This window comes from Sminthopsis crassicaudata, chromosome 6 (assembly GCF_048593235.1).
Source record: "Sminthopsis crassicaudata isolate SCR6 chromosome 6, ASM4859323v1, whole genome shotgun sequence".
Lineage (NCBI taxonomy): Eukaryota > Metazoa > Chordata > Mammalia > Dasyuromorphia > Dasyuridae > Sminthopsis > Sminthopsis crassicaudata.
This window is the reverse complement of record NC_133622.1, coordinates 224,811,045-224,828,087: the sequence shown is the minus strand read 5'-3', so window position 1 is coordinate 224,828,087 and position 17,043 is coordinate 224,811,045. Positions and strand designations below refer to the sequence as shown.

The 17,043-nt window shown below is 38.5% G+C and overlaps 1 protein-coding gene across 3 annotated transcripts in view; it reads right to left on the bottom strand.

Annotated features, from left to right (window-relative positions):
• Positions 1 to 17,043, bottom strand: part of TRIM44 (tripartite motif containing 44) — a 173,754-nt gene that overhangs the window by 90,130 nt on the left and 66,581 nt on the right. For all 3 annotated transcript variants that reach the window (XM_074276192.1, XM_074276191.1, XM_074276193.1), the window contains exon 4: positions 5,958 to 5,977. In XM_074276192.1, coding sequence (XP_074132293.1) covers positions 5,958 to 5,977 — 20 coding nt within the window. The remainder of the gene's footprint in view (positions 1 to 5,957; positions 5,978 to 17,043) is intronic.

Below are 17,043 nucleotides of genomic sequence, written 5' to 3'. Positions count from 1 at the left end.
CAACATATATATATATATATAGATATAGATATATATATAGATATAGATATAGATATAGATATAGATATAGATATAGATATATGTGTATATATTATATATATATATCAATATATCTATTCACATATCTACATTTGACTATGTATATATATTCACATACCTATATATGTATGTGTGTGTGTCCAAATAACATGGAGTCATGTTCCTTTAGTCTCATAAATCATGAAATCAGAGGATCTTAGATAGAAGGGGTCTTGGTGCATAACTAGTCCAACCCACACCTGAAAAAAGTGACAGCCTCCATAATATCTCCAATCAGCCATCATTCCTCTATGTTATCAGATATAGCTAATCACCATAAATGCCATCATTGTTCATTGTTTGTCCTTCATTCTCCAAGAGGAAGGACCATGACATCAGGAAGGAGATATCATGACTTGCAAATGAATTAGATCTAAGGGCTGTGTAAAGTCACCAGTCTCCCTTTCTCTTCAGGAGCCAGCATTCTTGGACTATGTTCTTTTCAAATGTTCTCTTCTATCCTTCAAACCTCACATCATACACCACCTTTTCCATGAAACCTTTCCTGATCATCCTAATTCCTAGTACCCTCCCTTCCCTAAATACCCAGTATTCATTTTAAACAACCAATTCCATGTATATATTTCTATGTAAACATTTCCACTAATAGCAGGTTTTTTTGTTTTTGTTTTTGTTTTTCTTAGCATAAAGCCTGGCATATGATTTTAATAGAAAAAAGTTGTCTGATTGACTAACCTTTCGAAGATATAAAATCATACTGGTTTTCATGATCCACAAATATAATTTAAAATAAGTCATCATATTACATATATAAAATCATCAGACTGGTTATAAAACACTTAGGCCCTTTCATTTATTATCTCTTATTATCTTGAGCAAATGTTTTTCTGGCCTCAGTTTACCTATTCTGTAAACAAAGAGGACAGAGTACGGGGTAGACTAGGGAGAGACTAGATTCCTGCTTCTTAAACTATGGTTTGTGATCCTATCGGTCTTATAACTGAATGTAAGGGTCACAAATTTATGAATCATTATCAATAAAAGTTTGATTTGTAAACCTATTTTCCATACCTATATATGTGGGGTCACATAAAAATTTTCCTGACAAAAAGTGGATATGAGTGGAAAGTTTCAGAAAGCTCTGGTTTAGATGACTTCTGTGACTTACAAGGCAATCCGCGCCGCCTTTGGACAGTTTTAATTCTGGAAGGTAAAGAGCTGATTCTGGAGCCAGGATGATCTATCTGGCACATACTGATTATGAATCTTGGGCAAGTTACTTAACCTATCAGAGACCTAAGGCTATAAGATGCAGAAGAGTTACTGGCTTGTATTGGTTTCCTGAACAATTAAACCTCTATCTGATTGCTTAGGGAGTTTTTCCTAATATTATGCCAAAATCTACTTACTCATTGCTTTAGTTTTTGTTTTTTAACCATGGGGACAAATAGCATGGCTTTCATTGTCCATCCATGGGAGGAAAACCATCCAAGTGCCTGATGAGAGTCATCAAGTCCCTCCTAACTCCTCTCCTCCTCAGGCTATATAGTCACCAATCTTCGAACTTGATCCTCCTGTGTTGGATCTCTTCAAGGTCTTCTACCATCTTGGACATCTATCTTATTAATATATTTTCTAAAATATGCTGTATCCTATATTGTGTTTAAGATATATTTTAACATGTTTAACATGTAATAGACTGCCTGCCATCTAGGGTAGGGGGTGGAGGGAAGGAAGGAAAAAGTTGGAACTGAGTGATTGCAAGGGACAATGCTGAAAAATTACCCATGCATATGTTCTGTCAATAAAAAGCCATAATAAAAAAAATATGCTGTACAAAATTGGATGAAATGCTCCAGGACAGAACAGAGTGAGACTATCACCTTCCTGGCAGATGCACAGAGTGCTAGAACTAGACCCAAGTTCAAATCTGTTCTCAGACATCAACTAGCTGTGTGACACTGGCCAAGTCATTTCACCCTGTTTGCCTCTGTTTCCTCATCGATAAAATGAGCTGGCAAAAGAAATGGTAAACCACTCCACTCTCTTTGCCAAGAAAACCCCAAATGAGATCATAAAGAGCCAAAAATGACTGAACAATAATCACTTCCCTAATCTCAGACTTTGTGCCTACCTTCTCTGCCATTTTATATTTATACAATTGATTTTTGAATCTCAGTTTAAGATACATTCTCTTAAATTGACTAGATCTTAGTTTCCTCATCTGCAAAATGGAGAAATTAGGGGAGGAATAGCCCTCTGAAGCCTTAGACTATAATAGAAAGCAGTGGTTATCAAACCTATTTGACGCCAGCTAAAAAACATAAAAGTAGACCCATGGATATCAGTAGATAACACTATCAATAAATAAGAAATCAATCAGTCAGTCAATCAATAAAAATCAATATGTGTTTGTGCTAGAAGGCAGAAAACATAAGCAAACAAAACCAGTGGTCTATTGTTTGAGCAATTAGGATAAAAGAAGATTAACTCCCTTTTTTAATGAGAATACTAGGAAAACTGAAAAGACTACCATCTTACTTCAATACAACAATGAACGCAAAATGTCTATGTGACTGAATTTAAAGGTCATACCATTGGAAAATAATAGATAAAAAACATCAGTTTTTCTTTCACAGCTATAACTAGAGAGAAAATTCTTAACTAAAGAATATACAAACACACATATATATACATATACATATATAATTACATAAAATTAAAAGATTTTGCATATGATAAAAAGAGAAAAATAAAAGAAATAATAAAGTGGGGAAAATATGTATAACAAATATCACCAATAAACATGTGATATCCAAAAAATAAAGGGAATGGACCCAAATATACAACTCCAAGAGCCATTTTCCTAAGAAATGATAAATCATCAAAGAATATGAATAAAATAATTTCAAACTACAAACAACCTCTTGAAAACATGTTCCAAATCATTAAGACTATGAAATATGCAAATTAAAACAATTCTGAAGTTTCATCTCAGACCCTGCAAGAAGATTGCAGAATAGTAAGAGTCCTTGTTAAAGAGGCTGAGGGAAGAAAAGCACTCTAATATTTGATGTTATTTGTGATTTAATCCAACCATTATGAATATTAAGAAAGACCAGGGACTAAATTGTTCATACCCTTTGACCCTGTGATCTTGTTTGCTGGAACATACAAGGAACTCAAAGACATAAAAAAAAATATTCAAGGTATCCCTCCTCCCTCCAAAAAAAATCAGAACAGAATTCTTTTATATTAAACAAAACAAAAAACAAACAAACAAACAAAAAAACCAAACCTGGAACCAAAAGACAGTATCCACTAATTAAGGAATGGTTGAAAAAAAGATGACACATCAGTTTAATGGAATAATATTTAACAGTAAGAAATAGCAACAAGAAGAAGGTTTGTGCAAACTGATGGAGACTGTCCTAAGCAGAATCAAGAGATCCACACAAAATGACTACAACTATGTAAATAAACAGATTACAAAGAGGAAGTTGAATTCTCATTAATGGAAAAATCAATGAAGGTCCTGGAGAAGAGATAAGGAAACTTGCTTCCTGAGAAGAGACTCTCAAATCAAAGAAAGAACAATTGCAGGATCATAGATCTAGGGTAGGAAAGGTCCTTAGAAGCTATTTAATCCAAACCAACCCCTTTGTTTTACAGATAAGTAAATTGAGGCCCAGAGGAGGTGGAAAACTACCTTGTCCAAGATCATATGTAGAGTAAATGTCAAGGAATTGACCTAAAACTTCTCTTCCTCAGAATAAACATTTCTAAGCTTTTCAACTAATTCTCATAGGATATGGACTAGAGAAGCCCCTCCCTGTTCATGATTTGTCCTCCCCTGGATGCTCTCTAGTTTATGGCAACTGTCCTGAAATGCAATGCCCAGCCTACCTCACAGACTTATAAGGCTCAAATATGAGAAAGTGATTTAAAAGCTGTTCAAAGATACTTAATTGTATTATTGATATGGGTTGAGGTCCCTTTAAGATTCCTTTCTAATTGCCCAACCCCCATGGCTGAATTTGATTCACAAATCCTGGTCAAAAGCACCCTTTTGAATATCCGGGCCCAGCCCCCACTATCAGCTCAGCTTCCCCCAGCCCCCACCAGATCTGACTATCTGAAAAGCCCACCAAGAACTTGGGGTACCACCCACAATCCCCTTTAGGTATAAAAGAGCTCTCTCCTTGCAGGAGCCCTTTCCCCCAACACATGCTATCCTTCTGGCCATGTAAGGGTTCCTGCCCGCCCAGCGGCCACCTCTGGCCCTGGTGTCTTTCTAACTGAGCTTTACTTCCAAATTTGTACAATAAACCTCTTATTTATCAATCTAGGTTTTCGGGCCTGTAAATTCATTTACAAGGACTTTGCACCTTATGGGATTATCTGATTATCTATGCACCAAGAAGTGGGGTTCCCCTTTCCTTTCCCTCATTATTATTATTTTTATATCCTAATCTTCAATTTGGGCTTTAGCATCAATCATAAGCAAATTATTGGCCCTTTCTTGGTCTTAAAGATCTTCTAATCCAAGGGTGGGGACCATCCGGCCTGCAGGTCATATAAGACTCTAGAAATCATTTGCTAACTACAACAACCCTCCCACTGTTAAGTTCTATAAGATGATAATTATGTATGGCCTGCTCTGATCTTTATTTATTCATTCCTGGGGGGGTTGTTTGTTTTTTATCTTGGACCCCTTTGGCAGTCTGACAAAATTTTGGACTCCTAAAAATCAGGTTTTTAAAATGCATTAAATACTTAGTATAACAAAGGAAATCAATTTTATTAAAATAATTATTAATTTTTTTATTTAAAAATAGTTCACAGATCCTTTCTCTAATCTTATCCCCAGTTTGAATGTTTGGAGAAAGTACGATCCCTTGCAGCCCTAACAGTTTATGAGCCTTGGAGGTGGCTGGGGCCATCTGGAGAGCACATGGCATTTGGCCCAAACCAGTACCCTCTGCTTAGTTAATACTGTCACTGTAGGGTCTCAGGTCCTGTGTTTACTTCCTGATCTTAAATCAAGTGAATCATAAGGAAATTAAGGGCCCCAATGCCTACAAAGCTGAAATAGTAAGATCTAGTGAGATATGGGCTTTTGAAGTCATTTTATCCATTTGGTAGAGATGGAATGATTCATTCAGAGTCACTTATGTAATATGAACTCAGGTCTTCTGGCTCCAAATCCAGTACTCTATTGCACACTGTACCATGATGCACTAAATGCCCCTTTTTAACTCAACCCCACAAGCCAAGACACAGGAGCAGGTGAACCTTCTTCTCAGGACCACATATTGCTTCCCCCTAATTAAATGGCTGCTTTTTAAATCCAGCCCACAGAGGCGGGATTCAGGCTTGGCTAAGCATCTTCTCCCCTGTACAAATGTCCTTTTTCATACTTACCCAACACATTATTTCATAGGTGTAATGAATCCGACTCAAACATGTATCGGGTCCAAAATAAAGAATATAGGCTCAGCAGCTCATTAGTGAAACAATCTACTCCCAAACCAGAAGTAACAATGCAGAGATTAATTCCGTTCAGGCCATCAGATAAGTTAATTATAATTTAAATTTGGTGTCTGCCATACTTCACAAAGCACAGACAATGTGCAGAAAAATAGAACCAAGTTACCCTCTGGCCTACTTTTAAATCTGTCTTTCCTTGAAGGGCACGAGGAGTGGACTGATGTGAGTGGGAAGGGAGATGAATTCTTAGGAAATAAGATTTTTAAAGCCCAGGGCTTAGGGTGGTGATTCCATTTCTGTGCCTTTTCTAGGTTGTCCACATTTCATGGGGCATTAAGAGGCCTCAGATGTCACTGCACCTCAGCTCTCCAGAAGGAAGAGACTATAAAAAGAAAAAAAGAAAAAAATATATATATATATGTTCCTACCTGAATTCTTCATCTCTGATCTGAAAGAAAAACAGAAACACCAGCAGGGTCAGAATTGCAGCAGGAGACAGATTCCTGTTTTCTTCTTCTCTCCCTCCATTGCATCCCTCCTCCCACTATCAATCAATCAATGCTTATTAGGTACCTACTATGTGCCAGGCACTGTCATGGACTTCCTTTAGTATAAGAGAATGAGAAGACACCTAATATATAAAAAATATCCACTGCAGGGTTCAGGGGACTGAGGGAAAGGCTAATTAAGATGTCTGACCTGCTCAAAATCTGGCTCCTTCCCACCTTCCCAAAATCAGCTTATTCCTTAAACAGCCATTCCACACCCACTTTACTCTCCTGTCTAATGACATGGCCTCCCAGATGTTCCTTAAATGAGAAACTCCTTCTCCAGATATTTTCCTTGGTTCTCAAGCACAGAGCGCTCTCCCTCTCCATCTCTGCCTCCTGGTTTCCCTCAAATCCCAGCTAAAACCCTTTCTTCTATAGGAAACCTTTCCTCATTCCCCTTAAAGCTGCTGCCTTCCCACTGTTGATTATCTCCAATTTATTCTAGATATATCTTGTTGGTTCATGGATGTTTACATATTGTCTCCCCCATTAAACTGTGAACTCCTTGAGAGTTGGAACTATCACTTAGCATGGTGCTGGCACAAAGCAGGCACCTAATAAGAATTTGTGGATTGGTTGACTGGATGGCCAGACCTAGCAGAGAGCCCGGGAGGAAATGGCACTAAATGCCAGTCTGTGCCTTGTCATTTCGGCAGCTCATGGAGCTTAAAGATGCCCAGGAACAATAGAGCTGATGTAGTAGTTGGCCAACAGCAAGAGCAGCCAGCTGTTCTTCTCAGAGATTCATTCCCTTCCCTGTCTAGCATTTCTCTCCAAACTCCAAGGGGTCAACTCCCTAAGCAGAAGCACAGCCATTGAAACAGACCTCGAGAAATCTGGGTTCTAGCCCAACTGAAGCACTGGATCCTACAAGCTTTGTTATTTGTCATTTGCTCTTCCAAGAGAAATTTAGAGCTGGGAGACACCTTAGAATCCAACCCCTTTCATTTTATGGCTGAGCAAATAATAACATCTATATTTGGTGCTTTTGGGTTTGCTAGTATTTTATAAATATTTCCTCATTTTGTTCTTATAACAACTCTGAGAGACAGGTGCTATTATTATCAACCCCATTTCATGGATGAAGAAACTGAGGCATAATGATTTGTCCAGGATTGCTGCTAGTAAATGTCTCAGGGTGGATTTGAACTCAGGTCTTCTTGTCTTTAAGTTAGGGTTCTGATCACTATACCCCTTCCCCCTCTGATTATAGAGTAAGGGTAGCAGGATTAGATGACTGCAAAGGTCCTTTCCAGGCCTAAGATTCCATGATTTCAAAATCAAAATTTAATTCAATCTAAGTCAATCCAGTCCAATTTAGTTGAATCAGTAAGCATTTATTCAACACCTACTATGTCCCAGGAATTATGTTATATATTGCAGATAAACTAAAACTGAAGTAGGTTCCACCCTCAAAGAGTTGATATTCTACCAGGAGAAACAATTTAAAATATTCAATTCAGTTTAAAAAGATTAAATGCCTACTGTGTACAAAGAATGTAGGATGCATTAGGAATACAAAGAAAAAATCAAATATTACTCCTGCTTCCCTTGATTTAAGATTTTCTATTCTATCAGAAGAGAAAACAATTTTAAAAATTCAATTCAGTTAAAAAAAATCCAAGTGTCCACTGTATACAAAGAATGCGGGAAGCATGATGGATACAAAGATGAAATTATATGTTGTCTTTGATCTGGGAGAGAAGTCATGCATAGAAATAACTATTAGTTAAAATAGAATCAGGGCTATAACATATTTAATATGTATGGGAATGCCTACCATCTAGGGAAAAGGGTGGAGGGAAGGAGAGGAAAAATTCGGAACAGAAGGGAGTACAAGGGATAATGTTGTAAAAAATTACCTATGCACATGTACTGTCAAAAAATGTTATGATTATAAAATTAATAAAATAAAGTAAAATAATAAAATAAAATAGAATCAGGGTCTGGGAGAAGCTCAAGCAAGAGCTAGGGATGCTACTCTGTAAATGCTAACATCATCTTGGCCCACGTTCATTAAAATAATAACTGACATTTGTACAGGGCTTGAAAGTTTACAAAGCACTTGACATTATTCTGGTATTTAAGTGTCTCAAAGGCTCCGTAATAGTGGTTAGCATTTATTTAGTGCCTTCTATGTACCAGCTAAGCACTTTATAAAGATTATCTTATTTGATCTTCACAACAACCCTGGAGGGGAGGTGCTACTATTATTCCCACTTTACAGTTCAGGAAATCGAGGGAGACAAACTTGAGATGACATCCAGAGTCACATAGCCGATGAGTATCTGAGGCTACATTTGAACTCAGGTCTCACTGAATCCAGGCCCAACTCTCTATCCACTCTAGCCCCTGTGGTAGGTCCTGCCCATACCAGCTCCATTTTACAGATGAAAAAGATAGAAGTGACTTGTCCAGAATATGGAGGCTCCAACTGCAATGTTCTTTCCACTATGCTCTGCTCCCTTTTTATTTTTTAATTAAAGCATTTTATTTTCAAAATCTATGCATAGATAATTTTCAACATTCACCCCTGAAAAACCTTGTGTTCCAAATATTTTCCCTCCCTTGCCCCACCCATTGCCCTAAATGGCAAATAATCCAATATATGTTAAACACGGTCTGCTCCCTTTATAAAAGAGGCAAAGTGTCCAGGATGAGGGAGCAGATAAATTCACCACAGTCTGGTGGGATCAATAAGGAGGGGTCTTCCTGGGAGAGGTTTTCATATGATGGGTAAATGACTCATTATTAGAGATGCTGAATGAGTCAGATTAGAAGGCTTCTGAGGTCCCTTCCAACCCTGACACTTTGTATTTCTGTGAAATCTTCTCTTCTAATCATATCATACTTGGAATAATGGGTTAAGTCTCCAGGTGCAATTTGAAGAAGAATATTAACAAAATGGAATCTATCTGGAGTAGATGACCCAGGATGCTAAGAAAAATGAAGACCAGTTAAGGAAGGGAAGGAAGAGAATAGAAAGGAAGGGAAGGAGCAAGGAAGAGAAGGAAAAGGGGAAGGGAAGGGCCCTGGGAAGGGAAGGGAACTGGACATAGAAGGGAAGGGAAGGAAGAGAAAGACAGGGAAGGAAAGGGAAGAGAAGGCAAGGCAAGGAAAGGGAAGGAGACTGGGAAGGGAAGGGAAGGGAAAGGAAGGGAAGTGGGAATGAAAGGAAAGGGAAAGGAAGAGAAGGGAAAGCAAGGGAAGGGAAGGGAAGGGGACTGGGAAGGGAAGGGAACTGGAAATAGAAGTGAAGGGAAGGAAGGGAAAGTAAGGGAAGGAAGGGAAAGAAAGGGAAGGAAAGGGAAAGGAAGGTAACTGGGAATGAAAGGGAAGGGAAGGGAAGTGAAGGCAAGGCAAGGAAAGGGAAGGAGACTGGGAAGGGAAGGGGACTGGGAAGGGAAGAAAAAGGAAGGGGAAAGAAAGGAAAGGAAGAGAGGAAGGGCAAGACTTGATGGGGACATGACAGTTGTCTTTGATTATCTGCTAGAATATCAACTTTTTGAGGGTGGAACCTACTTCAGTTTTAGTTTATCTGCATATGTTGACTCCATGTGAGGCACTGGACACAAACTGCCAAGAGGCTGACTTTAGCTTTCCTAACAGTTAGAACCCTGTCAGAAAGTGAACTCCTCTATTAAAGGTGTTTAAGCAAAGTCTGGTGATTCCTGGTTAGGTCTGAGTACAGGGTACAGAATGAGATAGATTTTTTTGACATGGCCAATGTGGGGATTTATTTTTGCTTGACTCTGCATATTTGTTGCAAAGGTTTACTTTTTTTGTTTTCAATGCTAGGTGGGGAAGAAGATGGAAATGAAAAAAAAATATATATATATATATATACACTTTCCTAATTGGAGAAAAAAATTTAATAAATAAACAAAAATAAGGGATGCTACTTTCAGGGAGAATATAAAGTAGATAACCTTTAGTCTTTTGCAACTCTGAAAGAACATAGCTTAAAGAAAAAGGAAACATTTCTATAAAATATTCTCTTTATCACTTAAAAAAAACTTCCAAACCGTGGTTATTATTTCTTCCAGCAGTCCACTCTTAGTACTTTCAATTATCACATCAGATTCTCCTGGGGCTCCAAAGTGATTACACGACTTTTCCCCTTGGGATCCTTTCCTGAGAGAGATTTTTCATCTAGCTCTCCAGTCTTCCCCTGGAGGAGCTCACCCATCCGCTTGGGTGGGTGACAAAGCATCCTTCATTTCCTCCATCTGGGCTATACTAGATGAGTGGGTCTAAAGAAAGCATGTTTCTCCCCCCATTCCCTCCCCCAAATGTGGGTGGTTCACCAAAGACAAAAAAAAAAAAAAAAGGCTGGGCTTTTTCCTAGCAAAATTCAGGTCTAAAACCAAAAGAACAGCTCACTCAGAAAACAAACAATTCCCAAACTCTTTTCTTTAGCACTATAAATAGTTGGCAAGCTGGAAATTAGAGGGGAAAGAGGCTGCTAGACTGGTAGTTAGTTACCAGGAACAATCTCAACAGATTATACCTGTGACTTCTCTGATAGAGGGAACTCTCAGCTACAGAAATGCTTTTTTAGTAATGTACACTGGCTCCTTCTTTGCAGAGTTTTAGAGAGTCTTCTAGAAAAAGGGGTACTAAACACACTGCCTGGGGCCACATCAGCCTGCAAAATTCCTCAGTGCAGCCAGAACTAGATTAAGCCATAATTTGAAATAAAATAAGCAAAAATACAATAAAACATAGAAAATATTAATCTGTGGCCTTCTGAAGCAATATGTGACTGACAGGAATCTTTATGTATGGCTTGGCCACCCGGTTCCTACTTTGACACAATTGGTCCAGATCATTGATCTGCCCCGTATCCAATAGCCAGATGTTTTACAAAGGAGACTTGAGATCTGAGCTTCCTCATTCCAAGTCCAATACTCTATCCACTGCATCCCATTGCGTCTCATAGGTGTTTAATTATTGATTCATTGATTGCTTAGAAGCTTCCTTCAAATTTTAGAGAACTAATTTAGCAAGAGGCTCTTACATCACCTACAAACTACCTGACTATCTATGATGTCATTAAAATTCAACACAAGTTTTAAATCACTTGGGTTGTTTAAGTATATAGTAGCCATGGAGAATAGCAGATACTTTATAGAAATTTCCTTGTGTAGATAGAACAAATCCTATTTGTGGTTAGGCGTTTCCTTTGCCTTGGGAATTTATCAATAATGATTTTTGCAGAAGGGGTCAAGGAGAAGCCATAAAACTACTTGATTTCCATGTGTTTCTGTTGTTTGTTTGCTAGAACTCCTCCTGATGTCATTTTTTAAGCAAGTTACTGCTCTTTCTAGGCTTCAGGTTCCTCATTTGTAAGACTAAAGAGTTGAATTAGATCATCTCTAAATTCCTTTCTAGGTCCAAGGGAGAAAGCACAAAGAGAAAAAGAAGGGGGAAGAAGAGAACTAGGATAAGAAAAATGGCTACCTTAGTCCAATAGGCTTTTTCTTAAGAGATGGAAGGAGAATGAGCAGCCATCAGAAGAGACCAAGGGCATAGAAAGGTAAATGGCACATGACAGAACCTCAAGTACTACTAGCTCAAGGGCCTTTGGACATCTAAGGCCTAGCACACTTTCTAGGACCACCACCAGACATGGAGGGATGCACAGTCACATTGGCTACACTGGGTAATACGTGGATGGATGGAAAATGAATAGAATCTTGGCAATAGACTCTACAATTCTTGCTTCCAAAGAGAGAATTAATGAATTCTGAGTGCAGATCGCAGCACACTTTTTCACTTTCTTGATTGTTCTCGATTTTCTGTGTGTATTGTGCATGTACACACGTGTATGTGTTTTCTTGAAAATATGTTTCACATGATTTCACATGTCTAATTTATATATTGTTTGCCTTCTCAAGGAATAGAGGGAAGGAGGAAAAAAGATTTGAAACTATTTTTTTTAAAGAAATGTTCTTTTTTGAAAAAATGTAATTGGGAAATAATGAAATAAATAAAATATATTAGAAAAATAGATAAATAAGCAAAAGGAAGTGGGAAAAATCCTTGTTGAATTGAATTTTTCCTACATTATTTAAATCCTTTCTGCTGTATCATTTGCCCTTGTCAAATTTTCTATAGACAAGGAAAGTGGATGTTAATATTTCAGATGTACTAATCTTCCAAGTCCTCAGAAACTATCACCAACAAACATTTTCCCTTCATTTTTTTCCAGAGACCTAGCAGATCTATTTCATAAATTTATCCTGTGAGCTATAATCAGGGACCCAAAGAATTCACCCCTCTTTTATTAGATGACTATTATTTATTCAGTACCTTTCTTCTACCTAAGTTTCCACGAGATTCATGGTTTTCCTCCTATTTCTTTTTCCTTCTTTATCTCTTTTGAGAAAGTTTCCTCCTGCCCCTTAAAAATGATGGATTTCCCCCAAACCTTCTATTCCCAGGCCCTTTTCTTTTCTGTCTTTACAACTATCTCCTTTGGTGATCTCATCTACTCTCATGGTTTCAATTATCACTCCTACAGAGATGATTCTCAAATCTATATCTGCATTTCCTACCTCTGGCCCAGACTCCAGTCCTGTTTCTTACTTCCTTTTGAACATCTTGTCTAGACACTTCGAACAGCCCCTGACCGCTTCTCCTGCCTCCAGTCTATTCCCTCTAACATAGATACTTTCTACTGCTGCCCAAACAAGTTTTCAAATTTGCTGTGATCAGGTCATCCCCACCGCCTTTCTGAAAAATATACTGTGTCTCCCCTTTGTCTCTATAATTAAGTTTAAACCTAATTCGATTTTGACAGTCACAAGCTTCTGAAATCTTGCTCCAATGGCCCTGCCTGAATGAGCTTCCCCATGGACACACATCTTGCTACAAGTAAGATTCAAATTCAAGTCTGGTGTCCTTTCTACCATAGTACCCCCTCCCCTTCGCTGACTGGAGGATGATTATGGGGTATTGAAAAAAGACCTTTGTCAGCAGGAAGTGTGAGTCAGGGGGTCCTATTATTGAGGGACAGTACAGTCAAATTAGATCGGTCCTAGGTAAGATATGACAGGCAATAGTGAGCCATTGAAGGTTTCTGCCCTGCCTGTATGCCTTGATGACCCATGGGGAGTTTCCATCTAAGTTCCTGAAGTGGACTAAATGCTCTTGGACCTTGCTGTCTGCCCTGCTGCTTCATCCATAGGATCTCTGGTCAACTTTCTCTTTTTATGGTTGCTATTCAGTCATGTCTGACTCTTTGTGAGCCCAGTAAGGAATTTCTTGGCAGAGATATTGGAGTGCTTTGCCATTTCCTTCTCCAGCTCACATTAAGGGACAGATGATAAAACCAAGACAAATAGGGTTAAGTGACTTGCCCAGGGTCACACAGCTAGTAAGTGTCTGATGCTAGATTTGAACTTGGGAAGAGGAGTCTTCTTAACTCCAGGTCCAGTGCTCTATACACCTGCCTAACTTCACCCAATGAGAGTATTCTTGAGAGGATGGACTTTTTTTTTTTTTTACTTTTTAAAATTTGTATTTTGAGAGTTTATTATGGTACTTAGAATACAGTAAATATTTAAGAAATGCTTTTTCATTCATTTATTCCTTTATTTATTTATTCTGAACTGATCAAAGTAGAATTTAAGGAGGATGAATCTCCAACATTCCCGATCTCCAGATTTCACAAAACAATTGAGCTAGAATGCATGTTGCAGATGGTCCTGGACAGCCAGGGGGTGCCATCGTGCACAGAGCACTGGGCTTAGATGCCCAGAGACTCATATCTGTGAGTTCAAATCCAGCCTCGGACACTACAAGTTGTGTGACCCTGAGCAAGTCAGTTAACAGTCTTTGCCTCATTTCCTCATCTGTAGAATGGAGACTGGAATCAAGAAACTCTGAATTCAAATCTCAACTGAAACACCATATAACTTGGGCAGATCTCTTAGCCTCAGGTTTCTTATCTGTAAAATGGTGATAATTAATAGAAGTAACCATCTGACAGGGTTATTGTGAGGACAAGTGAGACAATATTATATAAAGGGTTTTTTTTTACAAATCTATTATTATTATTATTATTATTTATTATTATTCTTTCTAGTATCCATGCTAATTCTCTTCCCTGCAAGAGGCAGAGAGTATTCAGGAGTTAGAAGCTCAAGGGAGACAGTGTTCCTCTAGCTCTCCAGCAGCCAATAGGGAGGAAAACTGAAAAAAAAATGTTAACAATATGGATTAAACTTAAAAGTGTGTTGTACATGGCTAATATGGCAATATTTTACATGATGCACACATACACACTATATCAAACTGCTTGCCTTCTCATAGAAAGGGGAGAGGAAGGATGGAAGGAAAGAAACTGGGATTCAAAATTAAAAAAAAAAAAAGAATATCAAAATTTTGTTTCCATGTAATTGAGAAAAAATAAAATAATTAGATGTAAAAATTGTTGTGGGTATGTTGAATTTTTTTTGAAAACTGGTTATTAAATATTTTCTAGCACACCCTTACCAGCATCATCCATCAAAACAAGTTCCCTTGAGTGAAGTCTGTTTCCTTTCTTCCTGTTTAATTTTCTCAGTCACATCCTTGAATGTCATTGATTTCTCAGTGATTCTCCACACTCTTGATCACCCAGGGATGGTTTCTCTCTGTGTGAGTCTCTCTCTCTTCTGTCTCTTTGTTTGTGTGTGTGTCTGGGTATCTCTGTCTCTCTGTACCTCTCTGTCTGTCTCTGTCTCTCTTTTTCTCTCTATCTGTCTGTCTCTGTCTCCGTCTTTCTGTGTCTATCTCTCTGTCTCTGTCTGTGTCTCTGTCTATGTCTCTCTCTGTGTCTGCCTCTCTGTCTCTCTGTCTGTGTCTCTTTCTGTCTCTGTTTTTGTCTCTGTCTCTCTGTCTCTGTCTCTGTGTCTCTGTCTGTTTCTGTCTGTCTCTCTGTCTGTCTCTGTCTCTGTCTCTGTGTCTCTGTCTGTTTCTGTCTGTCTCTGTCTCTGTCTCTCTGTCTCTGTCTCTCTGTCTCTGTCTCTGTGTCTCTGTGTGTTTCTGTCTGTCTCTCTGTCTGTCTCCCTCTGTCAACGGCAGCAGGGCCCATGAGCAGCCTGGCGGAGACGGCTCGCCCCTTAACCCAAGCTGGGCTCGGTGCTGCTTTCTCCCGGAGCCGATCGAGATGGGACCCCCCCCCCAGCTCTGGGGATCCCTCTGGCGTGAAACCCCAGCACCTTCACGAGAAGGCGCAAAACATCCCTTGGAAAATAGTCTGTCTATCTATCTATCTATCTATCTATCTATCTATCTATCTATCCATCCCTCCATGCCACAAATATGTGAATATATGAAAGGCAGGGTATCATTGTAGAGAGAGAACTGGCTCAAAGCCAGTAGGCAGCAAAGAACAAAGTTCTGGGCCTGGAGTCAAGAAAACTTGAGTTGGAGTCTAGCCTCAGACACTCACTAGCTGTGTGAACTTGGGCAAGCCACTTCTTCTTTGTCTCCCTATTTCTCTAACTGTAAAATGGAGTTAATAATAGCATAGCACTTATGTCCCAAGGTTGTTGTGAAGATCAAATGAGATACTATCTGTACAGTGCCTGGTAAACAGTAAGTGCCTCATATGAGTGTACTTTCTTATTGTTGTGCAGAGAAGATGCAGAAATATGGATTGCATGATGATAGAATCAGATAAATTCAGAACTTAATTATGCCCTGAGTAAAATGGTTCAATATCATCTAGGGGATCTGTGCTTGGTCTTGAGCATTATAATATATAACATATATTATAATATGTAACATTATAATCAGCCACTGAGATAGGACGTAGATAGTGTGCTTGTCAAATCTACAGGGGACATTCTGGATAACAATCAAGACCCAAAAGGATCTGAGGGCTGAGTCTAATGAGCTCACATTTAATTGGAACAAATGTAAACTCTCACACTTGGGTACAAAAAATAATTTCTTCAATTATAAAGTAGAAGAAGAATGAATAGACAACATTTTTGTTTCTGCTGCTGCTGTTGCTGCTGCTGTTGCTGTTTAAAAAAGATCTTGGGGTTTTAGTGGACTACAAGCTCAACATGTTTTGGCGGTTTAGGAACCAAAAAAGTGAATTTGGCTTCCAGGAACAGAAAGGTGATGATCCCTCTGTACGCCTCATTGGTCTCAGCTTGGCCATTTCTCTGCCACTTAGAGTCATGGGGAGTTACTTGGGCCGTGGAGACGGAAAATGACTTCTTCAGAATCAGCCCAAAATGTGAAAGGCAGGACTTCATAGCAAGTTTTCTTTGTTCCAAGGATGGTTCTTTATCCACTATTCCCACAATACCTTTCTAAAGGAAACTATGAAGGGGAATGTGCGTGCGAGCATGCACACACACACACACACACACACACACACACACACACAGAGTAAACCTGGAAAAACCTATGCAGCCCTTCTCAGAAGATTTTTAAATGAATAAGAAAACATACGTAAGATTACAAAGGAAACTATAAATTCTATTTGTATACCGTTATCAAGACATTTAAAATAACAAGTTCATGGACCCAAGTTACGAATCCTTGATTTTATTATAATATAATTATACTAATGCATAAAATAATACTCACATTCTTATTATAAGTTATGTATAACATATACTTAAATATATATCCATATTTTCTCTTCTAATGCCATACACACTTACACACACGAACATAAACACATACACATAGACTCATACAATTCACATACAAACACATATATACACACATGCCTTTGCACTTACACACATGTGTATCCTGACATGCATAGACACACACATACAGATACATATACACATACACACATGCACACACATGCAAACACATACACAAACCCTGCCCCCTTTTAATAGGATTCACAATGCTGGCAATATTTTTAATCCTCTATTACACCATAGGAAAATAAGATTCCCTGAAAGAACAGGATTAATAAACCCATTCTGGAGTCTTTGTT